This window comes from Falco cherrug, chromosome 3, assembly GCF_023634085.1.
Source record: "Falco cherrug isolate bFalChe1 chromosome 3, bFalChe1.pri, whole genome shotgun sequence".
NCBI lineage: Eukaryota > Metazoa > Chordata > Aves > Falconiformes > Falconidae > Falco > Falco cherrug.
Genome location: NC_073699.1, coordinates 113,925,049 through 113,948,352, shown reverse-complemented (window position 1 = coordinate 113,948,352; position 23,304 = coordinate 113,925,049). Strand labels below are relative to the sequence as shown.

General features: G+C 42.2%; 1 protein-coding gene and 1 long non-coding RNA gene across 2 annotated transcripts; one reads left to right on the top strand and one right to left on the bottom strand.

Moving 5' to 3' along the window:
* The first annotated feature begins 138 nt into the window (after positions 1-138).
* On the top strand, positions 139-18,801 carry SLC25A33 (solute carrier family 25 member 33). Its single transcript, XM_055703894.1, has 7 exons — positions 139-284; positions 8,415-8,594; positions 13,006-13,083; positions 14,621-14,721; positions 15,855-15,921; positions 17,269-17,552; positions 18,224-18,801. The coding sequence occupies exons 1-7, from the start codon at positions 235-237 to the stop codon at positions 18,424-18,426; spliced, it is 963 nt and encodes a 320-aa protein (XP_055559869.1). The 5' UTR covers positions 139-234; the 3' UTR covers positions 18,427-18,801.
* On the bottom strand, positions 11,160-23,167 carry LOC129735529 (uncharacterized). Its single transcript, XR_008731212.1, has 2 exons — positions 22,741-23,167; positions 11,160-12,563 (listed from the first exon to the last, which is right to left on the bottom strand). It is a non-coding gene; the product is annotated as an uncharacterized LOC129735529 (long non-coding RNA).
* Positions 23,168-23,304: the final 137 nt, after the last annotated feature.

Here is a 23,304-nt window from a genome sequence, read left to right as displayed (position 1 = left end):
TGCCGCCCGCGCTGACGAGCTCCGCGCCTGGTGACGCCACCTGGCGCGCGGGCCCGCCCTACCGGCCCGCCGGCCCCGCCCCTCACGGCTCCGCCCCGACGGGCCCCGCCCCTCACGGCCCCGCCCGCCTGGCTAGTGATGTCACGCGCCGTCCGCTAACGTCACACGCGCGCCGCGGCCTGGCCTCCGCCTCCAGCTAACGCTGGCGGGGCCGGGGCCGGAGCCGGAGGCACCATGGCGGGCGCCCCGCAGGAGAATACGCTGCTGCACCTCTTCGCCGGGGGGTGAGTGCGGCGGGAGCGGCGGAGGGGCTGTTGCCTGCCGGGGAAGGCCCCGCGGCGGCGGTTCCTCGCGGGGCGCTCGGCCGCCGCCTGCGTGAGGGCCCCGCCGTGCCGTGCCGGCGGCGGGGGCGGCTGTGGCGGGGCCGGTGGCGGGGAAGCGGCCCGTGGGCACCGGGCGCCGCCCGCCTGTTTCCCGCCGCTCCCCTCGCGGCCCGGCGCTGCAGCCGCAGCTTCCCCTCGGTCTCCGGGCCCGCGGTGCCTCTCCAGAGCCGGGGGACGCGCCCTTAGCGCCAAGCAGGGTCACGGTGCGTCTTGAGGTCAGCATCGGGCTGCCGTGGCACGTAGCTAAATATATTTTGAAAATGTTAGGTAGCTGCGGTGTCCAGCTCTGCTAACTGAAACACTTCGGTCGAGCCCGGCCCTTGTACATAGTTCCCGCTGAATCAAGCGGGAACCGAGGGATGTATCCGAGGAGCCCTGTGTGGGCGGCAGGCTTTATGCTTTCTTGATGGACCGTAGCTTGATCTTACAAAGGAAGGTGTTTGTACAATGCTTTCGTGGGCTCTGCACGGCGGAGGCTGTGCAGCTGCCTCAGCTGTGTAATTATGCTGAAACACAGGCACTCCAGAAAGGGAAAAGGAGTGTGAAAGAGAGTTAAGGAAGGGCCTGGTACTTCTGGGTAGGTGAGCTGGCATACCAGGCCACTTCTTTTAAGTTCGTGAGAGGACTTGTAATTTCTTATTTTTGTTATGCTAAAAGCTTAAAGTAACAACCCAACCCATCAAGCAAAAACTCTTAAAAACCCCCTTGTCAAATAACTTAGTACAGTGATTTTAATAGCTGTCCAGTGAGATCATTTTATGGTGTAAATTAAAAATACGTTTTTAAAAAACAGGTTCTGCAGGTAGTAAGTGCTGTTGTATGCACATCTGTTCTGACCAGACATCTTATTTTATTTTAATGTGGTTTTTTTAATGGCTTAAACTATCTAAGTAGTAGAATATTGTGTTTTGCTTGTCAGCTGACAACAGAAGGCTAACATGAACTCTGTTGTTAGTTTAAATCTGTTTAATAGTAGACCATTGTTTCTTCTGTTGCTATACAGACTTCAGTATCCCCTGATGTGTCGCTGGAGCTGTAGGTTCATTTAATATAGTATTAAACCCAACAAAGGTAAGCTTTTCAGAGACACCGCCCTTTTGCTGACTTGAACGCTAAGTGCTGGTTTAAGTCCTTTCTTCCCCTGGCCTCCCCCACTTGCATTAGAGTACCTGGAGCCTGTGACAGAAACTGGATCTGAATGTACGCATGCAACTTGTTTGGATAATAACGATGCCCATCCAGAACTCTAGATGCCCTCATATTACTCATCAGGCTATAAATAAATAGGGATTTGAAACTCCTCTGTGTGTTAACCTAGTATTGGTGGAAGTGTTTTCCTTACTCGCTTCACGTACCCTCCGCCTTCTCCAAGGATCCTAGTAAACAAACATTTTCTGCAGCAGGCCTAGGAAGTCACCAGGAGGGAGAAGAATGGGAACACAGCAGACTATCCCCCTGGCCACTCTGGTATAATAAGATTTACCTATTTCTATAGCAGCGATGAAAATACAGCCCAGAGGACGGACATGGTCTTTTAGGTTATACAGGCCTTTCAGGGTTCACTGCTGGACCTGATTCTTGTTCTGCGTATCTTTTGTTATTTAAAGAGACGCAGAACAGTGTGCCATCATTTGTCTCGTGATGTTAGAGAAAGGAAAATGAGACAGCAAATTCAATCTTCTCACGCGCCAGCCAATGCTGAAGTGTTTGGCCCACGACATGCCTGCCCACCACCCACCAGCCAAACAGTTTATTTCAGAGCAGTTCCCTGTTCAAGGCCCTGAACTCCCATATCCTCTGTGTGTATGTATCTACTAATGCTATTCTCTCTGCTTTTCAAGTGAGAAGTACAGACTTCTTTGAGCTTGCTGGGTAGAACAAGAAATTGAACATTGGTATCAAACTGTTGCCCAAGCTATTAAAACACCTTTCTCTACATGTAGGAAATGCATGATGTGTGTGGAGGGGTGCTGCACCAGCCAGCTGATGGGAGAGAGCTAGAAATCCAAATAATATTAGATATGAGGCTCTGTGCCACGTCTGCCTTATGCATTTCAGTTTTTAGTAGTAAAGGATGCCTGCTCAACAAAATCTGGTTAAAGGAGCTCAGCTGTGATAATATTTTGCTACATCTATTACAACATCCAAGGAATTTTAGAAAGAATTGGTAGTGTGTTAGTACTTGTGTAATAGTCTCTGTTGAGATCCTTCCTCAGTCCTTCAAATGCCTTTACCTTTGCATGTTGGATAAAATTGCCCCTGCAGCAGAAGAAAGTGTTGGAAGTTCAGAATATTTTATAAGTTGTGTAAGATGCTAACCTTTGTTCAGTTGTGAAGTATTTTTTGCATATAAAGCAAGAACGGCCCATTCACTCGAAATGATTTTGATGGAGACATTACTGGTGTTACGATAGCTCCCTGTGGAGGTGGGAACAGGGCGCTGTCAGCTTAATGATGTAGTACAGTATCTTTATGCGTGCACAAAAAAGGCAGGCCAGCCTCAGATAATATTAATGGCCAGAACAGAAGTGTTTAATACTTGAGAGGCTAGGAGTGATGAAACGCACTTGAATATTAGAAAGTGTTCTCCACTTGTGGGAAGAGACTGCTTCCTGTTAGCCAGCTTACTGTAGGTACACAGTTTCATTGGCTTCCTTTTGTTTCTTTTAGTTCCTTTTAAGACTTGCAGTAGTAACAGCAAAGCAAAAGGTCTTGACATTTTGATGGGAAGATGACTCTGAGGGCAGGGAAGGTTTCAGAAGCACCAAAGGCAGCGATCCCCAAGTTGCACAACAGATGTAAGCATGCTTACAAGTCTGGGCTCCTGCTTCCCTGCTGAAGTCTGTGCAGTTGTTACTTGTTTTTGTTTGGGAAAAACTGTGGACTAGGCTGCATGTTATCTTTCCAACTGGAGTAATACTGTACTACAAGGATCTCCTAAGAAGTGGTGTTGAGAGGCTGTAGTGCCCTTCATAAAACTGGCAAAGAGCAAAAACTGAGAACAGGCTTTTTATCTTGATTTCATTTAGATACAGTGTGATACGTATTCTTTAGTTCTTCAGTTCAAACTGGGGGGGGACTGTGTGTTTCAATAAAACCATGTTTGTCACTTTTTTTATGTCTTGGTATTGCAGCCCATGTCCGTAACTCCCTTGCTCCTGTGGCTCTGAAAAGCAACATTAGATGCCAAAGCTTGCTTAAGCCACCTGTAAAAAGAGTTGGAAGCATGCTTTGGGAAGGTTGGTGACATCAGGCTGCTTTGAATTGAGGGCATGTTGACATCTGTCTGCATGAGCATAGGTGGATGTCTTGGTTGTAGCCGAGATGTGCCTGATGTACTGGGTTGCTGAGAGCCTTGCTTAAAGTGTTGACTTTGACCTGGGTTTGCCTGAGTGTCTAGTACAGGTCACAGAACTAATGAAAAGTTACTCCCCAAATTAGTAACCAAATGACTTGTGTGGAGAGGGACTGGTATACTGCTGCCACGGATGTTAATTGTGAATCAGTGTGCTAATGCTGACAAACCACTTGGGAAATAATGTGTCCATTCATGGAGAATGGTGATGAGTGGCGTTCCCCAGAGGTCCGTACTGGGACCAGTGCTGTTGGTGACATGGACGATGGGATTGAGTGCACCCTGGGTGGGTTTGCCAATGATGGCAAGCTGTGTGGTGCAGTCAACGCGCTGGAGCGAAGGGATTCCATCCAGAGGGAGCTTGACAGGCTTAAGAGGTGGGCCCAAGCGAACCCCATGAAGTTCTACAAGGGCAAGTGCAAGGTCCTGCACCTGCAAAACGTGCCAGGCTGGGTTCCAAGTTACTGCTCTAACCAAGCAGATCATCATATTTGCTTGTGATCTTGGTAAAGTCAGTAGTACTCTAAACATTATTTTTTGTTTGGTTTGCAGAATTTCCTTCAACATTCAGCATTGTGATATTATTTATATTAAGAATATTGCTCAGTGATTAAATCTAGGACAAAGTAAGCCCTACTCTTAATTAAGATTCTTGGCATCTATATTAATTGTGCTAGTGGGTGCTGAGAGTTTATTTCAAATGCAAGTAATTGGTATATTGAGGGTGGATTTTGTGAAGATAGAAGGTTGGCAGCAAGAGGAAAATTGGAACTGGATTTTGAGATTTGCTTCCTTGGCATGTTTTTTAAACAGTATTTTGTTTTTATGGAAGTGAATAATTTTTCTTCAGCTGTTAATTTATAGTATGTTATGTATCTCCATAAACGCAAGGGTTTTTTTCATGTTCTCAGACCAAGGTTTTCCTTAGCTTCCTTGTTTGGATATTACAAAGCAGAGAAACTGTATTTTTCTGCTGTTATGGTGATATGTGCCTGGCCTATCATGTCACTAGAGAGAATGTTCAAAGCCTGAAGTACAAATACTATTTTTCTGGCAGTAAGTGACAGGCTAGTGCTGAGTAACGGTTGGGTGTCTCACATTGAAGAGATTTTTCTATTTGTGATACATGCAGAGCAGCGCATAGCTGGGAACCTATCCTTACGTGCTTGCTGTTTGACCTGTTGAAGATACTCTACTATAATGTTTTGTTTCTAGAGAGGTTTCTATCTTTTTGATTAAGGACAGATTTAGACATTGTTTTGGGATTTTTGCAAGAGGCTAGTGCAGTAAACACTGCTTAACATCCAGAATTGTAGTTGTGCACTGATGTATCAAAAAATACCAACCCTGACTCAAACCAGTTATGAAGACTTGGAGATTTTGCCTTGAATACAGCATAAGATTTTTCCCAAATCAAATTTATCTGTCTGCATATCCATGGTCTGAATCTTTCAAGGTTTATGGCTGTTTATGTAGCTGAGGAAAGCTGGTTGTTTCTCCTTTCTTCCCAGATGTAGGCATTTGGAACCCCCTAGGAATACCAAGTGTTTCTTTTATGCACAGTGTGTTGTTTTTCAGCCGCCTTTCCAGGGAACATGGCAATGCCAGGGTATGATGCATAGAATTCCCATGTGGAGGAAAATCAGCTCCTTTGAAAAAGCTGCCCAACATATTGAAGTCCTTACTTGAACTATCTGCTGCATATTTATATTTAGGACATAATGTATGCACCCTGTTGACATTCTGAGAATTGCTCTGTTAGGTAATGCTTTTTTTGTTAAATGTCACACTGACAACATAAACTCTGAGCTGTTAAAACTGATGAAGCAGATATTAACTCATTGTGTGGACTATCAGAGGATTAAATACATATTACCAGAAGTACTTAAATACTCAAGACTGCATAAATTAACTGAATTATCAAACTTAAAGCGTGAAAAGCAAGGGGTGGGCTAGGAAGGCAAGAGGACAGCTGATGCAGCAGGGAGTATGCAGAAAGGCTAAAATATATTGTGAGATGTCACGCTAGACTGAGCAGCTGGTGGTTCAGAAACAGCAAATGGAGTTTGTGTTCTGAGTTTATGAATTGTTACTGTGAGAGTTGTTTTAGAGTTCACAAATGTGAAATAAATGAGGGCTGAAGACAGCATCCACAGTAGTGGAGCATTGCTAGATAAATGGGAATTAAGGCAATCAAATTCTCTTCATTGAATTCCCACAGACTTACAATTTCTCTTGAGTATGTTGATTACCCAAGTGTTAATTGTACCTATTTCTATCTATTGGATATACATAGCAGAAAAGCTAGTAGTGGGGGTCTGCAAGAGAGATCCTCAAAATGCTTCCTGCCTGCTCAGAGTGAGCAGTGGGAACAGGAAAGGGTTTGCTGGAGAAGCCATTCTTGACCAGTCTTTTCCCCCCAAGATCTAATTTCAGAGAAGTGTGAGCAATGTGAGCAGGATAAACTGAAGCCATGTCCTCCAGAGTAGCATTGACACAACAGAAGACTTGTGTCCAAGCCCTGGTTCAGTACATAATCAAAATAATCAGAGGCCTGATAAGGTCTCTGTGAACACTGTCATTTTTGAGCCAAATGACACAACTTCAGCTGCTATGTACCTAGTTCCACGAACAACTTGGTGGCTTTATTCAACAGTCAAAGCATAAGTGGTTTAAAAGGGTTGAAGGTAAAGCTCTTTCTTACACCATCTGTCACTTTGAATGTGTGGATTGTCCCTAGTTCAGGTTTTCTCCCCTTTCAGGAGAGAAGTGGAAAAATCAAGAAGTTAGAGCAGAAACTCATGGAAGCATGCTGTTAAATCATATTGCCAGTCCCAGTGAGAACACAGTTTCTTCAGTTCGATGCGTTTGCATCTGAAAAGCATAGTGTTTGGGGTTGTGTGCTTGGACGGGATCTTGCAGAAAGTGAAAACAGTAGTGATGAAGTTATATTCCCTGGCCATGTGGTCTAGAGTGTCCTTTTGAACCTTACAAAGAACCTTAATTGTTGTGGTTGTACAATCAGGGCGGCCAGGCTATTTGTTAATGCAAGTGCAGAGGCTCCGGGGTTTTGGCAAAGAATGGTTACTGTTTGGTGTAAGGCATACTGTTTCAGCAAGCAAAATAAACTACCAGATAAAGCATTTATAAAATAGTATGTATCTACAGCTTGGATTTTTCTGCCATTCTTTAATTGCCCTTTTCCTTGTGTTTAAAAAAAGATCCTCCTAGTAAAATAGTTCATGTACAGAGGGGGCTTTAGAAAATATGCACTAGTACCTTTATTAATGTCATTTTATGTATCTATGTTCCTGAATCAGTGCATGCAAACTTCTTGTGATTCTAGCAAGCAATGCTTTATTTATGCACAAGACAAAGGAGAGGATTTTTTTTTAGGTCACCTCCCTTTCATGGAAGACTACTTAAATCACAATTTTACATTAACATCAAAGAGAGTTAAGTTGTCAACTCATGGCTTTTTCTAAGGAAGATCACAAACACAGGTTTTTGAGGGAATTGTGTGCTTTGATGCTTGTGTAAACAACGGGAATGTTTCCTGATCCATCGGTTCAGTTGTAGTGAAAGCCCACCACTGCCCCACCCCAAAATCTTTACTTAGGTCTTCCTAAGTCCCAACATGTTTGATTAATAAAATTTAGATTTAGTACCTTTTAGCCAACCTCAGTGTTATGTATAATTGTAAAGCTTGACAGAAGGGACATTCAGTTGCCGAAGAGGAGTGGCAGCAGAGAAATAATTTGACCAGTCACTTTCCAGATCACTGATTAAAATGAAAATCAGTACTCATACACCTTATGTTCTTGGCCTGGTATGCTTTTTCTGAGGCCCAGTCTGACTGCGTTAAGATGAGTATGTGCCTATTATAGGATCATTTATTTCTTATTTATATACATATTTTTAGATATATAAGTGTATCTATATGCACACGTGTGCATAATATTTTTTGTCCTTCTATTTTCAGTGTATGGGATTTCTGTTCTTTAGTAGCCTTTCTGTCTTGTTACTCTGCTTTCCCACCTTCCCTCTCATCGTTATAGTTTCCTTTCCCCCACCCCTCCAAAAAAAAGTTGATATCCGTTGCTTTTACAAGGGCCTAACTTAATGCAGTTTTGATATTTGCTGCTTCTGTAGACAGCTGTTTCAATCGTATGTACTGAAATGGTGAAGAATTACATTGCTGTGTTTTCAGTCTATACTGTCCTGATCCCCAGTGGCTTGTTCTCATCTGTCGGCTTCCTGCTTCCCATAAGAAAAAGCCATCCAAGGGCATGTGTGTTTTAGGACAACAACCTCTGAAACATGGATGTCTCTGAAGTTTTTACAGGCAGAGTTCCAGGTCCTGGCAGAACATGGGACCAGCAGGTGGTCAGTTAGGGATTTTTTTGTCAGTGCTGAATATAATCTTTGTGTTTACCAATCTCTTCACTGCACATGATCATAATAACAGTTTCTCAACCTTTTCTCCCATCCCTCAAGGCTTGGGAACAGTCTCCCTTGCCTAATGCCCAAACTGCCCTGCTTCCTAATCACTTGTCTACAATACGGAGCAACTGGAGGCAAGCCTTCAGCTTTTATATATATGCCATGCTGTGATTTGACACATCTGTGCAGCGATGTTCTCCTGACGCTGTCTTCTGTTTAATTGTATTTTACAGATGCGGAGGAACCGTTGGTGCCATCTTTACATGTCCCTTAGAGGTAATAAAGACTAGGCTCCAATCTTCAAAGCTAGCCTTCCGCACTGTCTACTATCCACAAGTCCAGCTGGGGACCATCAGTGGTGAAGGAGTGGTCAGGCCAACGTCTGTATCACCTGGGCTCTTTAGTGTTCTCAAGTGAGTACTGCTCCTCCTGTCATTCAGTGTTGCTTGACACCAGTGATCTGAGCTTCAATTCTTCTGTGCAAACATGGAGCGCAACTTCTGCTCCATGCTTGCACTGGAAGGATTCATGTTGATTGGGTTTCTGCCTTAAGCAGTAGAAACACAAATTACTCTTTTTAAAACGCATACATGTTCAGGACTCCTGAGCATTCCTTTGAACTTCCTCAGCAATTTGTTTCTACCACTTAAAAACTTTCCAAAGTTAATTGATTTGAATAAGCGTCTGGAGGCATTACTCTTAAATGGTTTCCTCACATTTAGGCTTTTAGGTAGCTACGACTTCCTAGGGATCAATACACAGGACATACTGTAAACTCCCAGTATGCCTTAGCTTGGGGGAGCTATCACAGAAAATACTGTGGAGGAAAGGGCTTTTTCAACACTGACAAGTGTCGTCTTTGTCTCTTATTGCGAATAATCATGTTTGCTGTCTGCTTTAAGCATGGGAACAGGTAGTCCTTGCTGGGGCCAGTTCTTGGCAAATGACTGTAGTACTGAATAAGCTATATATGCTGCCTTCTTCCTTTTCCTGGAGCCATTCCTGGTTTGCTTTCAGTAGCTACTAGAGATACTTGTTGCTGTTGCTGCCCATGCTATTTACCTGTTGTCCTGATTTCAGCTGGGATAGAGTTAATTTTTCTTCTTAGTAGCTGGTGCAGTGCTGTGTTTTGGATTTGGTGTGAGAGCAACAATGATAGGACACTGATGTTTTTAGGTGTTGCTGGGTAATGTTTATACTAAGTCAAAGACTTTTCAGTTTCTTGGGCCCTGCCAGGGAGAGGGCTGGAGGGGCATGGGAAACTGGGAGGGGACAGAGTTAGGACAGCTGACCTGGGCTAGCCAAAGAGGTCTTCTATACCATACGACATCATGCTGAATGTATAAACTGGGGAAGAAGGAAGCCGGGGGGGGATGGACACATCCAGCATTATGGCATTAGTCTTCCCGAGTAACCGTTATGTGTAAGGGAGCCCTGCTGTCCTGGAGATGGCTGAACACCTGCCTGCCCATGGGAAGTAATGAATGAATTCCTGGTTTTGCTTTGCTTGTGTGTGTGTCTTTTTTGCTTTACCAATTAAATTGTTCTTAACCCTCGAGTCATTATGATTCTCCTCCCTATCCTTCTGGGTGAGGGGGAGTGAGGGAGCAGCTGCATGGTGCTTGATTGCTGGTTGGGGTTAAACCATGACACCTGTTTGGAGGGAAGTTTTAATTCCTGTTTTGAAGTGTGCTTTCTTCCTAGCATCATATAAAGTGAGAGCCTGTAGCCTTTCCTTCACCTTAGACCAGCGTTGTAACAAGGTTTCTGATTCTCTGCACTTAGAGATGCATGTAAGCCCCTGATCTGTCCTTGAAGCTGGCCCTGCTTTGAGTATGAGTTTGATCCAATGACCTCTGGAATTCTGTGTTCCCATATATTTGAAGTTCACCTTGTCTGCAGTCCTGTGTGGGTGATCTATAACTGAAACTTATGGGAGTGGGGGAAGGACACTTTTTGCAAAAGCAAACTCACTAAAATGTAATGTCTAATGGGAATCTTAGAAAGTTGTATCTTCTCCTCAGCTATAGCTGACTTAATGAGGTCTCCTCTGTTTATCCGATGATGGCAAGTTTGCTGGTGTTCTGAAAACCTAATGCTTCATTTCTTTATATGAATCTCTGTCATCATTACTTGTCACAAATAATACCTCTATGTTACCGTTTTTATAGATTGTCACTGAAGTCTTGCCGTTAGATGTTGTCTTTGCCAATTATTATTATGCATCAATCTTATCTACACCTGCATTACTTACGATTTCTGTTAAAAGCCTTCTGTGTGGTTCAGGCTGCAGCAATTGATGCTCCAGCTGTTCCCTTTTCAGATGTGTATTCATAAAGAAGAGGAAATGTGGAATTGTCTAGCTTACAAGTGCTGAGTAGTTTTGCCAGCAGCTCTGAAATACAAATCTCTACTACTGTGTTTCATATCAAAAGCACCATAAACTTATGGTTCAGACCTCATGCAAATGGATTGAGTTTATTTGGATCATTGGGCACCCCAGGGTGATGCAGAGAGGTCCTGTTTAGATCAGGTATCAGAAATGCCACAGAAAATAATGACTAGCAAAGAGAGTTGAACAATTTTATGTAAGGCCAACATGCTTGGCAGATTGCCTGGGGAGAAGCTGCACAGTTATATAACAGTAGATTGCTAATTCAAATTCTCTGCAGAACTATCTGGCTAGAGTCATTCTGGGACTTGAGTTTCTGTATTGTAAACAGTGCTGCTTTCCCCTGCCAAAACATTTCTTTGTCTATTCAGAGGTGAGTCTAGAGCAATTCGTGACTGAAAATGTAAGGTAGTGCCAGTTGCCTTTAATTTTCATCTCCTTTCTCTTGCTGTCTTTTCACCTTGCAGCATTGGACTTTAGTCAGCTGTAACTAAAGGAAGTGAAAACTTCAAGGCACAAGGCTTCAGTCCCTTGACCTATCTTTTTCTGGGGTTGCCTTTTTTTTTGGTAGGAAGAGAGGCAATCATTTAAAATTGGGTCAATCTTTTAATATATTTATTAAGCTCATTCAATTTGGTGATTGTGATCTTGATTTCATTTTGCTTCAGGAATTGCTCAGCTGCATGTATCACCAAGTTTCTGACCTGCTTACTTCAGAGGATTGAGAAGTGAGAGCAATATATTTATGCTGTCATTCCTTTGCAGGCAGTATCTATGAACAGATAATGCTATTGATTATTATCTTTCTGATAAAATAAAAATATATGAAGAAAGAAGTGAAGTTAGCTCTCTTGCTTTTACTCTTCCATCCCTTTCTCAATCCTGGTCATGCATATACTGCTAAACTGGATGTGACTTGGGCCTTCTGGTTTAGCAAAATTGTATGGCTAAAGAAGCAGCCGTTAGAGCCCTACATATAAAATCGCTCTGTAAGAGTTAAAGGTGTTGAGTATGAAAGCCCCTTCACTGCTGTAAATAGAAAGAAAGTAGGTACGTAGGAGGGCAGGTTAAGCCTGCTGCTGAATAGAAAGGACTCCAGAAGGACACGCTGTTTTTGTCTAATCCATTTAAGATTCTGATGAGTTAGCCCAGCTGGAATCTGCAGTCGTGACTGTTAAATGACAAAGAACAAGTAGTTGGTGGATCTGTCTCCTTGGAGACACTCAGCCATGGAGTTTACACAGAAAGTTCAACTCTGCTGCAGAAAAAGTGTTTCAGAAGCTCCTGTCTGATGAGCTTGGTTCTGGAATCTCTGGGGAACATACTCTACAGTGCTAATGATTGGAAAGCAAATTCTGGAAAATTGGCAGTTCCACAGGTGCATGTGAACTACCCATGGAACCCAGCATTACCTGGATTTTCTTGTGTGGTTTTCACATGGTGAGTTAAGATATCTGCTGTCTAGCAGATTGTGCACTGAAATCACAGTGATTACTGGACTGTACCTGGCTTCCACTAGTAAATACTTGGCTGTTTACTAGTGTTTGGCTGTTGTTTCAGTCCTCGTGAATATGTTCACTGTAGTAGCGCAAGGAATTTCTAAGACGTCTTTTTTTTTAATGAGACACTTCAGCAAGGTATCGTACAGAACTTGGCAGCTGTGGAGGAAGCTATCCAAACAGTTTATCTTCTTCAGCAAAATCTTAGCCCAGCGTGTCTTCTAAGGTGTGAAGGAAGATGAGTGGAAATGGCTTTGGAAACCTGGGCTGCAGCAATTGTGGAACTGCAGGAAGGTGCCATGTGATGATCTTCCTGCTTTAGACTTGATCACGAAGTCCTGTCCTGACAGTGGTTCACAGCAGTGCCACTGTAGTTGGAGTTTACTTGGGAAAGATGATGTGAACTCTTATGAATGCCCTCAAAACCAGATACCCTTGAACCACCTGGGAAGACATAGCTTGTAGTATGGTTGTCACATTCACCTCTCGCTCTGGGGAAGAAACACATCACTAGATAATTGTGAAAGGGAAAAAAATATCTTTTTTTTGTGTCTCTGTACAAGAAGCTAACTCCTGAATTGCTTAGATACAGAGAATGCCAAAAATTTTCTTTGTTCATCAGAGTAAACTATCCCTGGATTCTCCATGAAAGTAATTAAATTCCTGATAGCTTTCAAAGAATGGAAATTACAGGCTTGTGCCATATGACACACATTTGACTGTAGTGCACTGAAGTTTTATGGTATAATGGCTTTTATCCAATAGTGCATAATTCTGCTAATTTTCAAGTATTTATGTAGCTTAAAAGCTAACAGCTTCACAATTGATACTTGTTGCTTTTGTACAGTTCTTTTGACTGACTGTGACAACAACAAGACGCATAACTTTTGACCCAAATGCTATCTTTTTTTCCCCTCTGTTTTGTATTTTAAGGTCAATTCTGGAAAAAGAAGGACCAAGGTCACTTTTCAGAGGGCTGGGTCCAAACTTGGTTGGAGTCGCACCATCAAGGTAAATAGTTAAACTGTTGCTAAAAGACACATTTAAGGTACCAACCCAAATGTTGCAGTGCCTTTGATTCAAAAGAATAGGTCATGAAGTTATCCCATATGTAAAATGAGATTTGTGTGTATATACGGCACAGTATACATACCAAGAATACTTCTAAAAATCCACTTTATGCTTTTATGACACTGGAAGGTACAGATTAAGGCGTTTAAATTCCAAGTCATTGCAAGAACAGTGCTTGAGAAAAGAGGAGAAAGAAAAATCTGTAGGATTAATATTTGCATTTTTCTAATATGATCTGCTACTTTCCTGTGAATACATAAAAGTGCTTGTCAAACACTGAGTAGGAGCTAGATGCCAGGGGAGAGGAGTACCTATCTTGTCCCTAATTGCCTAAAATTATTCTCAAAATAAAAACTGCAGCTGAAGGGGAAAGTCTTGCATTGCTGCCTCATAACCCCGAAGGGCTGTGTCCGTCCCTGGTTTTTTTTTTCGTTGGTGTTTTTTTTTTAACAGCAACAAAAAAGTAGCTGCAAAGTTTGTGTTTGAATGTCCTACAGGCACCTGAATGGTTTCTACATGTACCTGTGACTGTCCCATTCTTGGCAGGGCTGAAGATCTTTTTGCCTAGCAAATGTTAAAACTTGTGAGCAATAGGAAATTGGCAGATGTTCTCTGCCTGAAACTGAACCAGTTAAAAAGGAACTGGAAGAGTGGTGTACTCCCTCTCTGGCCTCTTGCCTAGTAGGTAGGATGTTTCCCCCGGAAGCAGAGAATCCGTTTCTGTACAGGTAAACTTTGCAGGAGGGATCTGAATCCAAGACTGACTGCTTTTTCATGCAACTCACTCATGCTGTCTTTTGCCTTTCTTCATATTCTTCCATAAGATTGGAATAAGGCACCTTAGGGAAATTCTCAAACTGTAGCCACCATTATCCACCTTTTTCTAGCAGCTCATTTAAGGAGCTGTGATCTGAACATGCTTGGTTCCGACAGCTTCTTACTTGTCATACTGACTGTTGCAGAGCAGTGGAACTTCCTCTATTCCTATGCTTTACGTAGAGGTTTGAGATGTGTAAAACTTTCGTTGCAGTCCAGGGTTAAGTGTTTAAAGCATGAAGTGCTGCTAATGTAGTTACAGTGCTGAACGAATTTTTGGAAAACATAGGCTCCAGGTGGGAAAGTGACATTCCCAAGTTTACAGATTGTGTTTAATGGCAGAGCTGGCGTAGGTATCCAATCAAACTTGCTTTGTCCGTAAGAATACGTTGCCTTCCACTCAGATTTGGTGTGAAAGTAAAATATTTCTGTCTTGTGGGTGTCAAGTTAGATAGTTGTGCTGGAGTGTAAGGAGAAAAACCACACAACCCTGTGTTCTTGTAGATGGAAGGAGTAATATGAAGGCCTCTTTAGAGAGAAAGTCTTGTTCTTTGGGGGGTGGGGGTAAGAACAGTAATGTGCCTAACTTGACTTGGTGTATATTACACTGACCTTCTTCTTCTCTCTTCCCTGCCCACCCACCCTACCACCTCCTGCCCAGAGCTGTCTATTTTGCATGCTACTCCAAAGCCAAAGAGCGATTTAATGGCATTTTTGTGCCGAACAGCAACATTGTGCACATCTGTTCTGCAGGTTCTGCAGGTATGTGTTTGTAATTAGTTTTCCGTATGGTCTGCAGCAATGTCCCAGTGTCTAGCTTCTTGCCAACAGCAGGCAATACATGTGTTAGTGTCTGTGTGGCTCTGAGATGCACCTTAATTCTTTAAAGTATTTATTCCAAGCTCTTGTTCCTGCAAGACTTCTGTCCCTCCCAGTAGTTAGGAAATGAATGGAATGAATCATAAGGCAGGGACGGGACTTTCGGTCTGTCTGTATGGGACCTGAGCTACCACACCCATCTTGGTGGACATATGTGCATAGTTGTGTTATATGAACGAGTACAGAGGCCGGTATGTGGCGCATTCTGAAAATGTACGTCTAGTTTGAGGTTGTATATGCCAGAAAACAAGAGTTGGCTAGCTCTGAACTTACCTCGTCTACAGAGGAACTGTTTTCCTGTTCAGCACTCTGAAATATTTCAAGATTGTTTTTTACTAATTTGGGATGAACTTTTTTCCAGCTACAATGCTATGGTAATATCTTCAAATGTAAGAAAAAAATATTAGTAGACACCAGCAAACTTTTGATACTGTTTTGGCCAAATTGTTTTAGGGTGTGGTACTCTTCCTACCAGGATGGGGAAGATGGTTTGTTCTTGTAGGAAGAATACTGTAGAAGAGCTCCACTAGTTCAAGCATCAGTCACCAGAGTGATCATTAAAAATAATCTTTCCTAAACTAATCTCTTAATTATGGGTGGATTCTGTTAATGATGTGGCTCAATGGCACCACCTAGAGCCTTGGGGAAAACAGAAGAACTAGCTGTGTATCCCCCGCAGGTTTCCTTTTACCTACTGTTGTAAAACCCAGTCAGTAAGTAATGTATTGTCTACAGCAGTCTTCAGGAACATGAGGCACGTATTAACATAAGTGCAAAAAGGAAGAATCCTTTAAGAAATTCCAAGGTCATTGGTCAACACTTCCTGAAATTTAGCATGAGATGGTTCTCTGGCAAGAGAGAGATTATAAGCTACGTACCTGTGTGTCTTTTGAAACCTCTAGGCAGAGCTGGTAACTAGAACTGTCTCATTGCATAGCGTATAAAGTTCACGTTTGCTATGGCAATACAGCAGTGTGGATTCAGCTGAACATTTGGTTTTCTTTTTACTTTTTCAGCCTTTATCACGAATTCCTTGATGAATCCTATATGGATGGTGAAAACCAGAATGCAACTGGAACGAAAGTAAGTAACTGATTGAGGGAGACTGGATGCCACTGAGTGGCTAAGGGAGCCTCTAGAAAACTGAACTTTCATGGTTTTCCTCATGGTTCTTTGTACTTTGATAGATCTTGCCCAATTGCTTCCTTGACTCTCAGTTCCGCCTTCAGGCCACCATGCTTCTGCCTGGTTAGACTGAAGGTTAAGGTTCTCTGTGTCCTACTTAAGTTTCATGCACAGTTACTATGAAGGATGTGGGAGTAGCCTTGAGTGTTAAGTTAGGTTCAGTCTCTGGTTTCACTGTAAATCTTAAGTTGGGCACAGCATTGTTTTTCTCTCAGATTCCTGCTTATGGAATCTTCTGCACTTCACGGGTTGATATTGAGGATAAATACATCAAGGACTGAAATGCTTTGATACAGCAGTAACAGCAGCTATGGAAAGGTCAGAAGACCTCATATGGGAGGCTGAACATGAGATTGCAGTCTGTGTCCCATTTGGCAACATCACCTGTATTGATCCTAGATCATACAGATGTGTGTGTTACTGCAACAAACAAAGGTACTGATACACAGCTAGGTAGCTGTAAACAGAAGGGTGATGTTTTTACATTGTAATGAAGCCACATTAGTTTAATTTCATAAAACATTCTAGAGGCAATGAGAATCTGTTGCAGTGGTTTAATTTTTCTTTTGCTTCCTTCAGCATTGTATTACTGTTAACCATACCTCCTGAAGACAGTGAGGGAATTTGACAGTAATAACTTTTATTTGAGTGATTCACAGTCACTGGTGGGTATCAAAGCAATGAGGGACTCTGCTAACAGTCCCTCTGTTAGCAGAATTCCATTAGAATGGAAATTCCTTCCTGTAAGGATATGTTAGGTCAGATGAGAAGGATCCTTTAAGGCACCACAGCTTACAAATAATTCATAAGACTTAATTTCAGCACTTCACAGGGTAACACCTTTGAACTGAGCACTGCCTCTTAAAATGAAGAATCGTATCTCATGTAGGCAGACCTCTGTCTCTTGGCCTGCTGAAGATGGCTTTAAATGAATTACTAGTTTAATGCAAAGCAGTGTCTCTCCAATGCTTATTATCTTTTAAAGCGTTGGTGTCTATTGTGATAGACTGGATAGAACTTGAGCTGGAAGAATTATTATGAGTATGTATTAGTGAATTAGCAAAGCTAAGAGTGCTCTCTTGGCATGATAGTCCTGCTTTATGCAGTTTTCCTAGATGATTTCTTTGTAGTAAAACTTAGCAGAGAACCATTTCTGTAGTTACTAAAACTATAGAAGGCCTTGAGGTGTTTTTTAATATCAGTTCTTCTGGGCTCATTATATGCTCTGTTCTGTTTGTTTTTTAGAGTCAGGGGTTCAAAACCAATGAATGCTTTGCAGTGTGCTAGATATGTTTACCAGACAGAAGGTATCCGTGGCTTTTATAGGGGCCTGACTGCCTCCTATGCTGGAATTTCTGAGACCATTATCTGCTTTGCTATTTATGAAAGTTTAAAAAAGCACTTAAAGGAAGTCCAGATGCCCTCTTCCTCTCCTAACGGGACCGAAAGGAACTCAACAAACTTCTTTGGACTGATGTTTGCTGCTGCTGTTTCCAAGGGCTGTGCCTCTTGTATTGCTTATCCACATGGTACGTTGACTTTTCCATTTATGACTACAGTAGAACAGCTGTTGCCTGTAATCCAGGACGAATGATGGGGTTTAGGGCTGCAAAATTCTTTCTGGTTTGAATGGCCAAATGCATGTTACCATGGCCTGTGCATATGCGCTGGCATTTTCAGTACTGGTCCCACTGTTCCTAGTTAGTCCGTAGTTGATGATTGGGACTTCCTAGTTTAAAAACAGCTCAAAAATGTCAAAAGAAATTGAATGGCTAGTGCTTCTGTTCTCACTAGTGGCCTCATCTAGCAGAGTACCCACAGCCTTTGGGATTCTGTCATCAAGTGGTGGGAAACACTTGTGGGCTGAGCAGTGTTATTCTTTTGGATAGACATGAATGTTATCATGGTTATATAGAAAGAGCAGTATTGATTATGTGAACATTAGTGAAGCATTTAGTTCTCTAGCTTGAATGAGCAAATAATCCCTTTATTCCACATGAAAAGGAACTCATCTTTAACTTTGCTTTTTGCCTGAAGGACAATGTGTACAGGGTTCCATGGCTGAAGGTACCAGCAGGCAATTGGTACAGGAAGGTTTTCATGTCCCTGGGTTTTGCATACTCTGTCCTGGTAATGGCATGTTTCTTAATGGGAAGGTTTAAGTCTTGTTAATTTTGGGCTCTGTTTTACTTGTCTGCAGAGGTCATAAGGACACGGCTGCGAGAAGAAGGCACCAAATACAAGACTTTCATTCAGACAGCACGTCTGGTTGCACGTGAAGAAGGCTATCTTGCCTTCTATAGAGGACTCTTTGCCCAACTCATCCGGCAGATACCGAACACAGCCATTGTGTTGTCCACCTATGAGTTAATTGTGTATCTGTTAGAAGACCATGCAAAGTAGCAGAGCCAAGACACGCCTGTTACAGATCGTAGACCAATGTCTTCGTTGAACAAATGGTTCTTTAAGAGGCTAATGCAGGTGGCAGTGCTGGTGGAAAAACTGCAAGTCTGTGACCACCTGCTGGGTATTTCCTTTTGGATTCATGCTTTCTGAAAGGTCTCAAGTCATTAACGTTAATAGTTAATTATAACTTTTTTTAACTTAATGATAATTAAACTGCTACTAAATTAAATTACACTATTTAATTTAAGTATATGTTTGTCCTTTTCCTTAAGCACAGCCGTATGTGGTAGAGGAATGTACCTCATACTATCAACTGATCTCTTGGACTGATGTTCATTAAAACTGTATTAAAACAGAAGAACTGGTTTGGAAGTGTGAAAGTATTTTCTTACCACTGGAGTCATGTCACTTTTTAGCACTGTAATAGCCTAATATGCAAGTAAGTTTGAGAGTTCTTCTGGTTTATGCAAGGTGCATCGTTCATTGCTGTGTGAACATTATAAAGTGTTCAAGTAGAACAATCTTGTAGTATGTATCTCTGTTTTGATGCATGAAATATGCACACCTGAACCTCTTAGAAAAGCCATTTAACACTGGCAATATTGCTCGAATATGATTGTTGCAGGCTTTTAGTAAAAATTTAATTACAGTACTGTGTGCACCTATGTATTTGGGATACACGCTGATGTTGGTGTGTGTAAACAGATCTGTCATGACTTGGCATTTAGACCTTGCTTTTGTGAAGGATTGAGAAGCATAAGGACAGTCAGTGATTGGCCTGGCTGCCCTGCAAAAATTCAATGAGATGCAGTAATTTGTTTGTGTCCTGACCTCAGCCTTCTACTACTGTGGGGCTTTTTTGTGTTAGGTTTTCCTTACAAGTCAATGTTAGGGGTCTGGAGAGTGGAAGAGAGGATAAGATGGGTCCCAAACACCATAGGCTAGAAATGCAGTTCTGGATTCTGCTTTACAATATGATACTTACTCAGGATTATAACCCTCTTAATTTGATGTCCTTGTAGAGCAGTGCTTCTGATAGGAATGAGGTACTATTATCTCATGGATGTGTCATTGGAGTTCACACCAAAAAAATACTAAAAAGCCTATGTAAATAGTTTCTTTATGTTGTTACTTGATTTGTAACTGAAGGAAATAAGGATTCACCACCTCCAGCAGCCTGTTGAACAGTTCTCATGTTTCACATAGATACAGTATCTGCCTTCCCCTTTAAAAGACATGATATCAAAAGGGTATTTTTCAACAGTAGTCATAACATAGTTATTACATTTCAGTTATAAATCAAATATCCTGCATTCTTGAGATTAGTCCTTTCATAAATACCAGAATGTGCTTTTAATTCTAGTAGTCTCTTTACCACTTGTATTGCAGCAGTACCTTGAAATTAAAAGTATTGTATATGCATAATTACTGATAGTGCAGGATAAAATATTTTGGAACTCAAATGGGTAGATTTGTGTTTTGCTTTGGCTATACTATGCTCTCCTATTCATGAGTGTCATTTGTTTTGGCAGCTGAGACAAACATTACAGCATTTGAGCCCAGCTTCAACCTTCCCTGCTGTTGAACAATGAGCTTCTCATGATTTGAGCAGGTGTTGAGTTCTTGAGCATAAACAAGTGTTTACAGATGTCTTTGACTTCAAGGACCATATACAGCAGAGGTGGTGTCTGGACTTGGAAGGATCATGCAAAGCATTAAGACAGCCTAGTAGTGAGTGGGGCTGTCTTTTTATAAAATGAAGTTGTCAGGATAGTATTTTGTTATAGAAACAGAATGGGTTCATAACTGGATTCAAACCTTCACGTTTGTTCTTATTAGAACCTAGCTGATGACTGGGTACTTGAGGTCATATTTGACATCAGTGTGATGGAGGAGCATAGTGCAAAAACGGTAGAATGTGTGTATACCTCAGTATGAGGCAAAACTGCAAAAATAACTGATTTCTATTATGTCTTACTGAAAAAAATGGATCACATTACCCCTAAGCTAAAAGAGGAAACAGTTGAGTAACTAAAAATTGGCTTGGCTTTTTTTATGGAGATGATGAGCAGCAAAAGCTTTAGTCTCTTTATAGGAGTCAAAACTCATACTGTGCTGTTTCTATTTTTGAGAACTAGGACACTTGTGCTGCTACTTTGAAACATTTTCTGAGATTTTCTTTCCTAAAGTAATATTTCTCTGTACTTAACAGTACAGTAGCTCACTTTTAAAATATTAGTCAAATGTGTAGACTGCTGGTGTCTTTTGAAAATGAGGGGAGTTTGGGACTTGGTATGAGAGAAAACAAGAGAAAGTGAACAAATTTTTGCTCCATCTAAATCTGATGGAAAATCAGGTATTCAGCTGAAATTGAAATGAAAAAAAGCTTTGGTTTTGTTCTTTAAGCTTGGCTACCAACCCTGACAGGATGTCTTAATTTGATGAGGGTTAATAAGCTATATTGGGAGCTAATAGAATTTCTGAACCCACGATTCCTTAACCCTGTAAAGAGTTAGGTGATGTTCTGTGAACATTCCCGTTGATGTCACAGAGTATGGAATAAGCCTATTACCAGAGGGAAGAATTTGGAGTAGTTTTATCTTAAGAGATACCTGAATTTAAAAATAACTACCCTTTCTCTGGTTGTGAAAGAAAAACTGAAAGCAGTTTTCACTGTTCGTCCCACCTCTTCAGCTTCCCCAGTAAGTCAGTTTTGTGGAAGGTAAGTGATCTTACCAGTTAGAATTTCCTGGGCAATTCCCCTCCTTGTTTAGATTTCATTAGTAGACCCTTTGTAGCTTAATTATCAGTAAGGTGATGAAACTATGCTCATATCCGAAGTGACCGCAAAGTTTTCATTAACTTTACCAGGACCAAGTCTCTTCCCGTTCATAAATTAACAGTTAAATAGAAATTACAAATGCACTGTTACTACAATAGTATGAGCTACTCATGTTGGTTAATTTAGCTTTGGAAGCATTTCTTAGGCATTTGAAGACATCTCCAGTCCTTACACTATAAGACTGCCTCCCTTTAGGTATCCATGGTTGCCTTGATATCTTTCTGGGGATGGTGATACCCCGCTGATGGTTGTGATAGATGCTTGTGCCCCTCATCATGACTTACAGTTGTTTTGCATAAGCTCCTCATTGGCTCCTCATTACCAAGGAGGAGACTTGGTAAACAATGCATCAGTGGTTGGGCCAATACTACAGGTACAGTTGATAGGGAGGGACTTCTGTGAACAAAAATAGGCAATCTCTCCAGTACGGTAGTCCTAGAGGACTTGCAGAAAGGCTTGATGTGCCAAATGACTGGGTTGTTCATCCTCCTTGCCTTATCATTTGGTCTTAAAAAACAATCCCTAAATAAGCTAAACGGTGGAAGAGCAATGGAAAAACTATGGGCCCCTTGCATTTATCATGTGGAAATAGTCACTGTTAGCCCAGAATTAATTTCCATGGTTAAATCTGTAGTGGTAGAAATGGAACATTTAAGACAAGCTTTAAAGCACAGCTTACTTCCAGTACAAATCCTTGTCTATGAAGAGCTTTTACATTTGTGGCTTTTTAAAAGCATGGTGTAGACACAACTTGGTTCTGAATTTTAAGCACTTCTGTCTATTGTGGTGAGAGGTTTGGATTTTTTTGTTTTAACCAGGAAACCAGGCAGTTTGTGACAGGGTCAGTCTCATATTTTGGAGAGGTTCTTACCTCTTCATGTAAAATTAGGGCATGACTGTCAGACCACCAACCACTTCCAGTTATGCAAGAACAGTGAATCCCACCCGCCTCCCCGCCGTGTGCGCTGAGAAGGGCAGAGCATAAATGGGTGTTGCTTTGCTTTCTGAGGGAGAGCTTCTGAACAAGCCCGACCTGGGGAGCTACTCCTGTCAGAGACCTGAGGGCTTTCTGCAAAATTTCATTGTTTATCAGTCTGTCCAGGGAGGGGGAAAGTCTAGACCAGCAGTCTTCAGCTTCTGGCTTGCAGGTCCAACTGCCTGCCCAGGCCTGTACTTTCATTCCCACTCCCCCTGCCAGGCTGTCCCTCGGCTGAAGTGAGATGTTACTTGCAGCACGTGGTTTACCAGGTCAAGTTGATCAGGGACCGCAAAAGGTGTGTTAAAATCGGGGGTGAGGTGTGTACAGTAATGTAGCTGGAGGGATCTTCTGTTTTCCCTAGGCAACCAGGTGGTTTGGTAGGAAAGTACATCCTGAAAAAAACTATTTTCTTGGAACTGTCTCTTCTTCCTCTGCCCGTTTCATTTCATAATTCTGCAAACAACCACCCCTTTTCCTCAAAGATACTCACATTTAATTGCCAGTTCCCTGCCTTGTTGCAGATCCTATTGTTTCCAGTTTCGTTTGTGCATGCAGGCCTTGAGGGGAAATCCTCCTCGGTGGAGATGTAGTTTTTAAAAGCCTCGAGAGCCCTGGCTTGGGCCTGGAGCAGCACACATCTGGGCTAGCGCACATCTGGGCTGCTGCAGCCACCCTTCGCTGGGGCTTCCTGCACTCCTGCTCTGCTGGGGCTGCAGCTGCTTTCGTAATAGTGTCCTGCATCTGCATTTGGGGAAGGAGGGGGGGCAGAGAGGGAGGAAAAGGCAAGGAAAGAAGCAGGAGGGGGAAAAAGGGGGAGGAAAAAAAAAAAGTGTGGGTGAAAAGCAAGGGAAGAAAAAGGAAATACAAAAGCACGGGGTGGGGGGAATAAATGCGGGGGAGAAACCCGAGGAAAAATAAAAGCTGGGGGGGGGGGGGGGACACACGACACCAAGGGGAAAAAAGGAAAGAAAAAAAAAAAGGGGGGCAGTGAAAAGCAATGGGGGGGAAAAGGGGGGGGGGAGAGAAAGAAAAAAGGAAAAAAAAAAAAAGCACG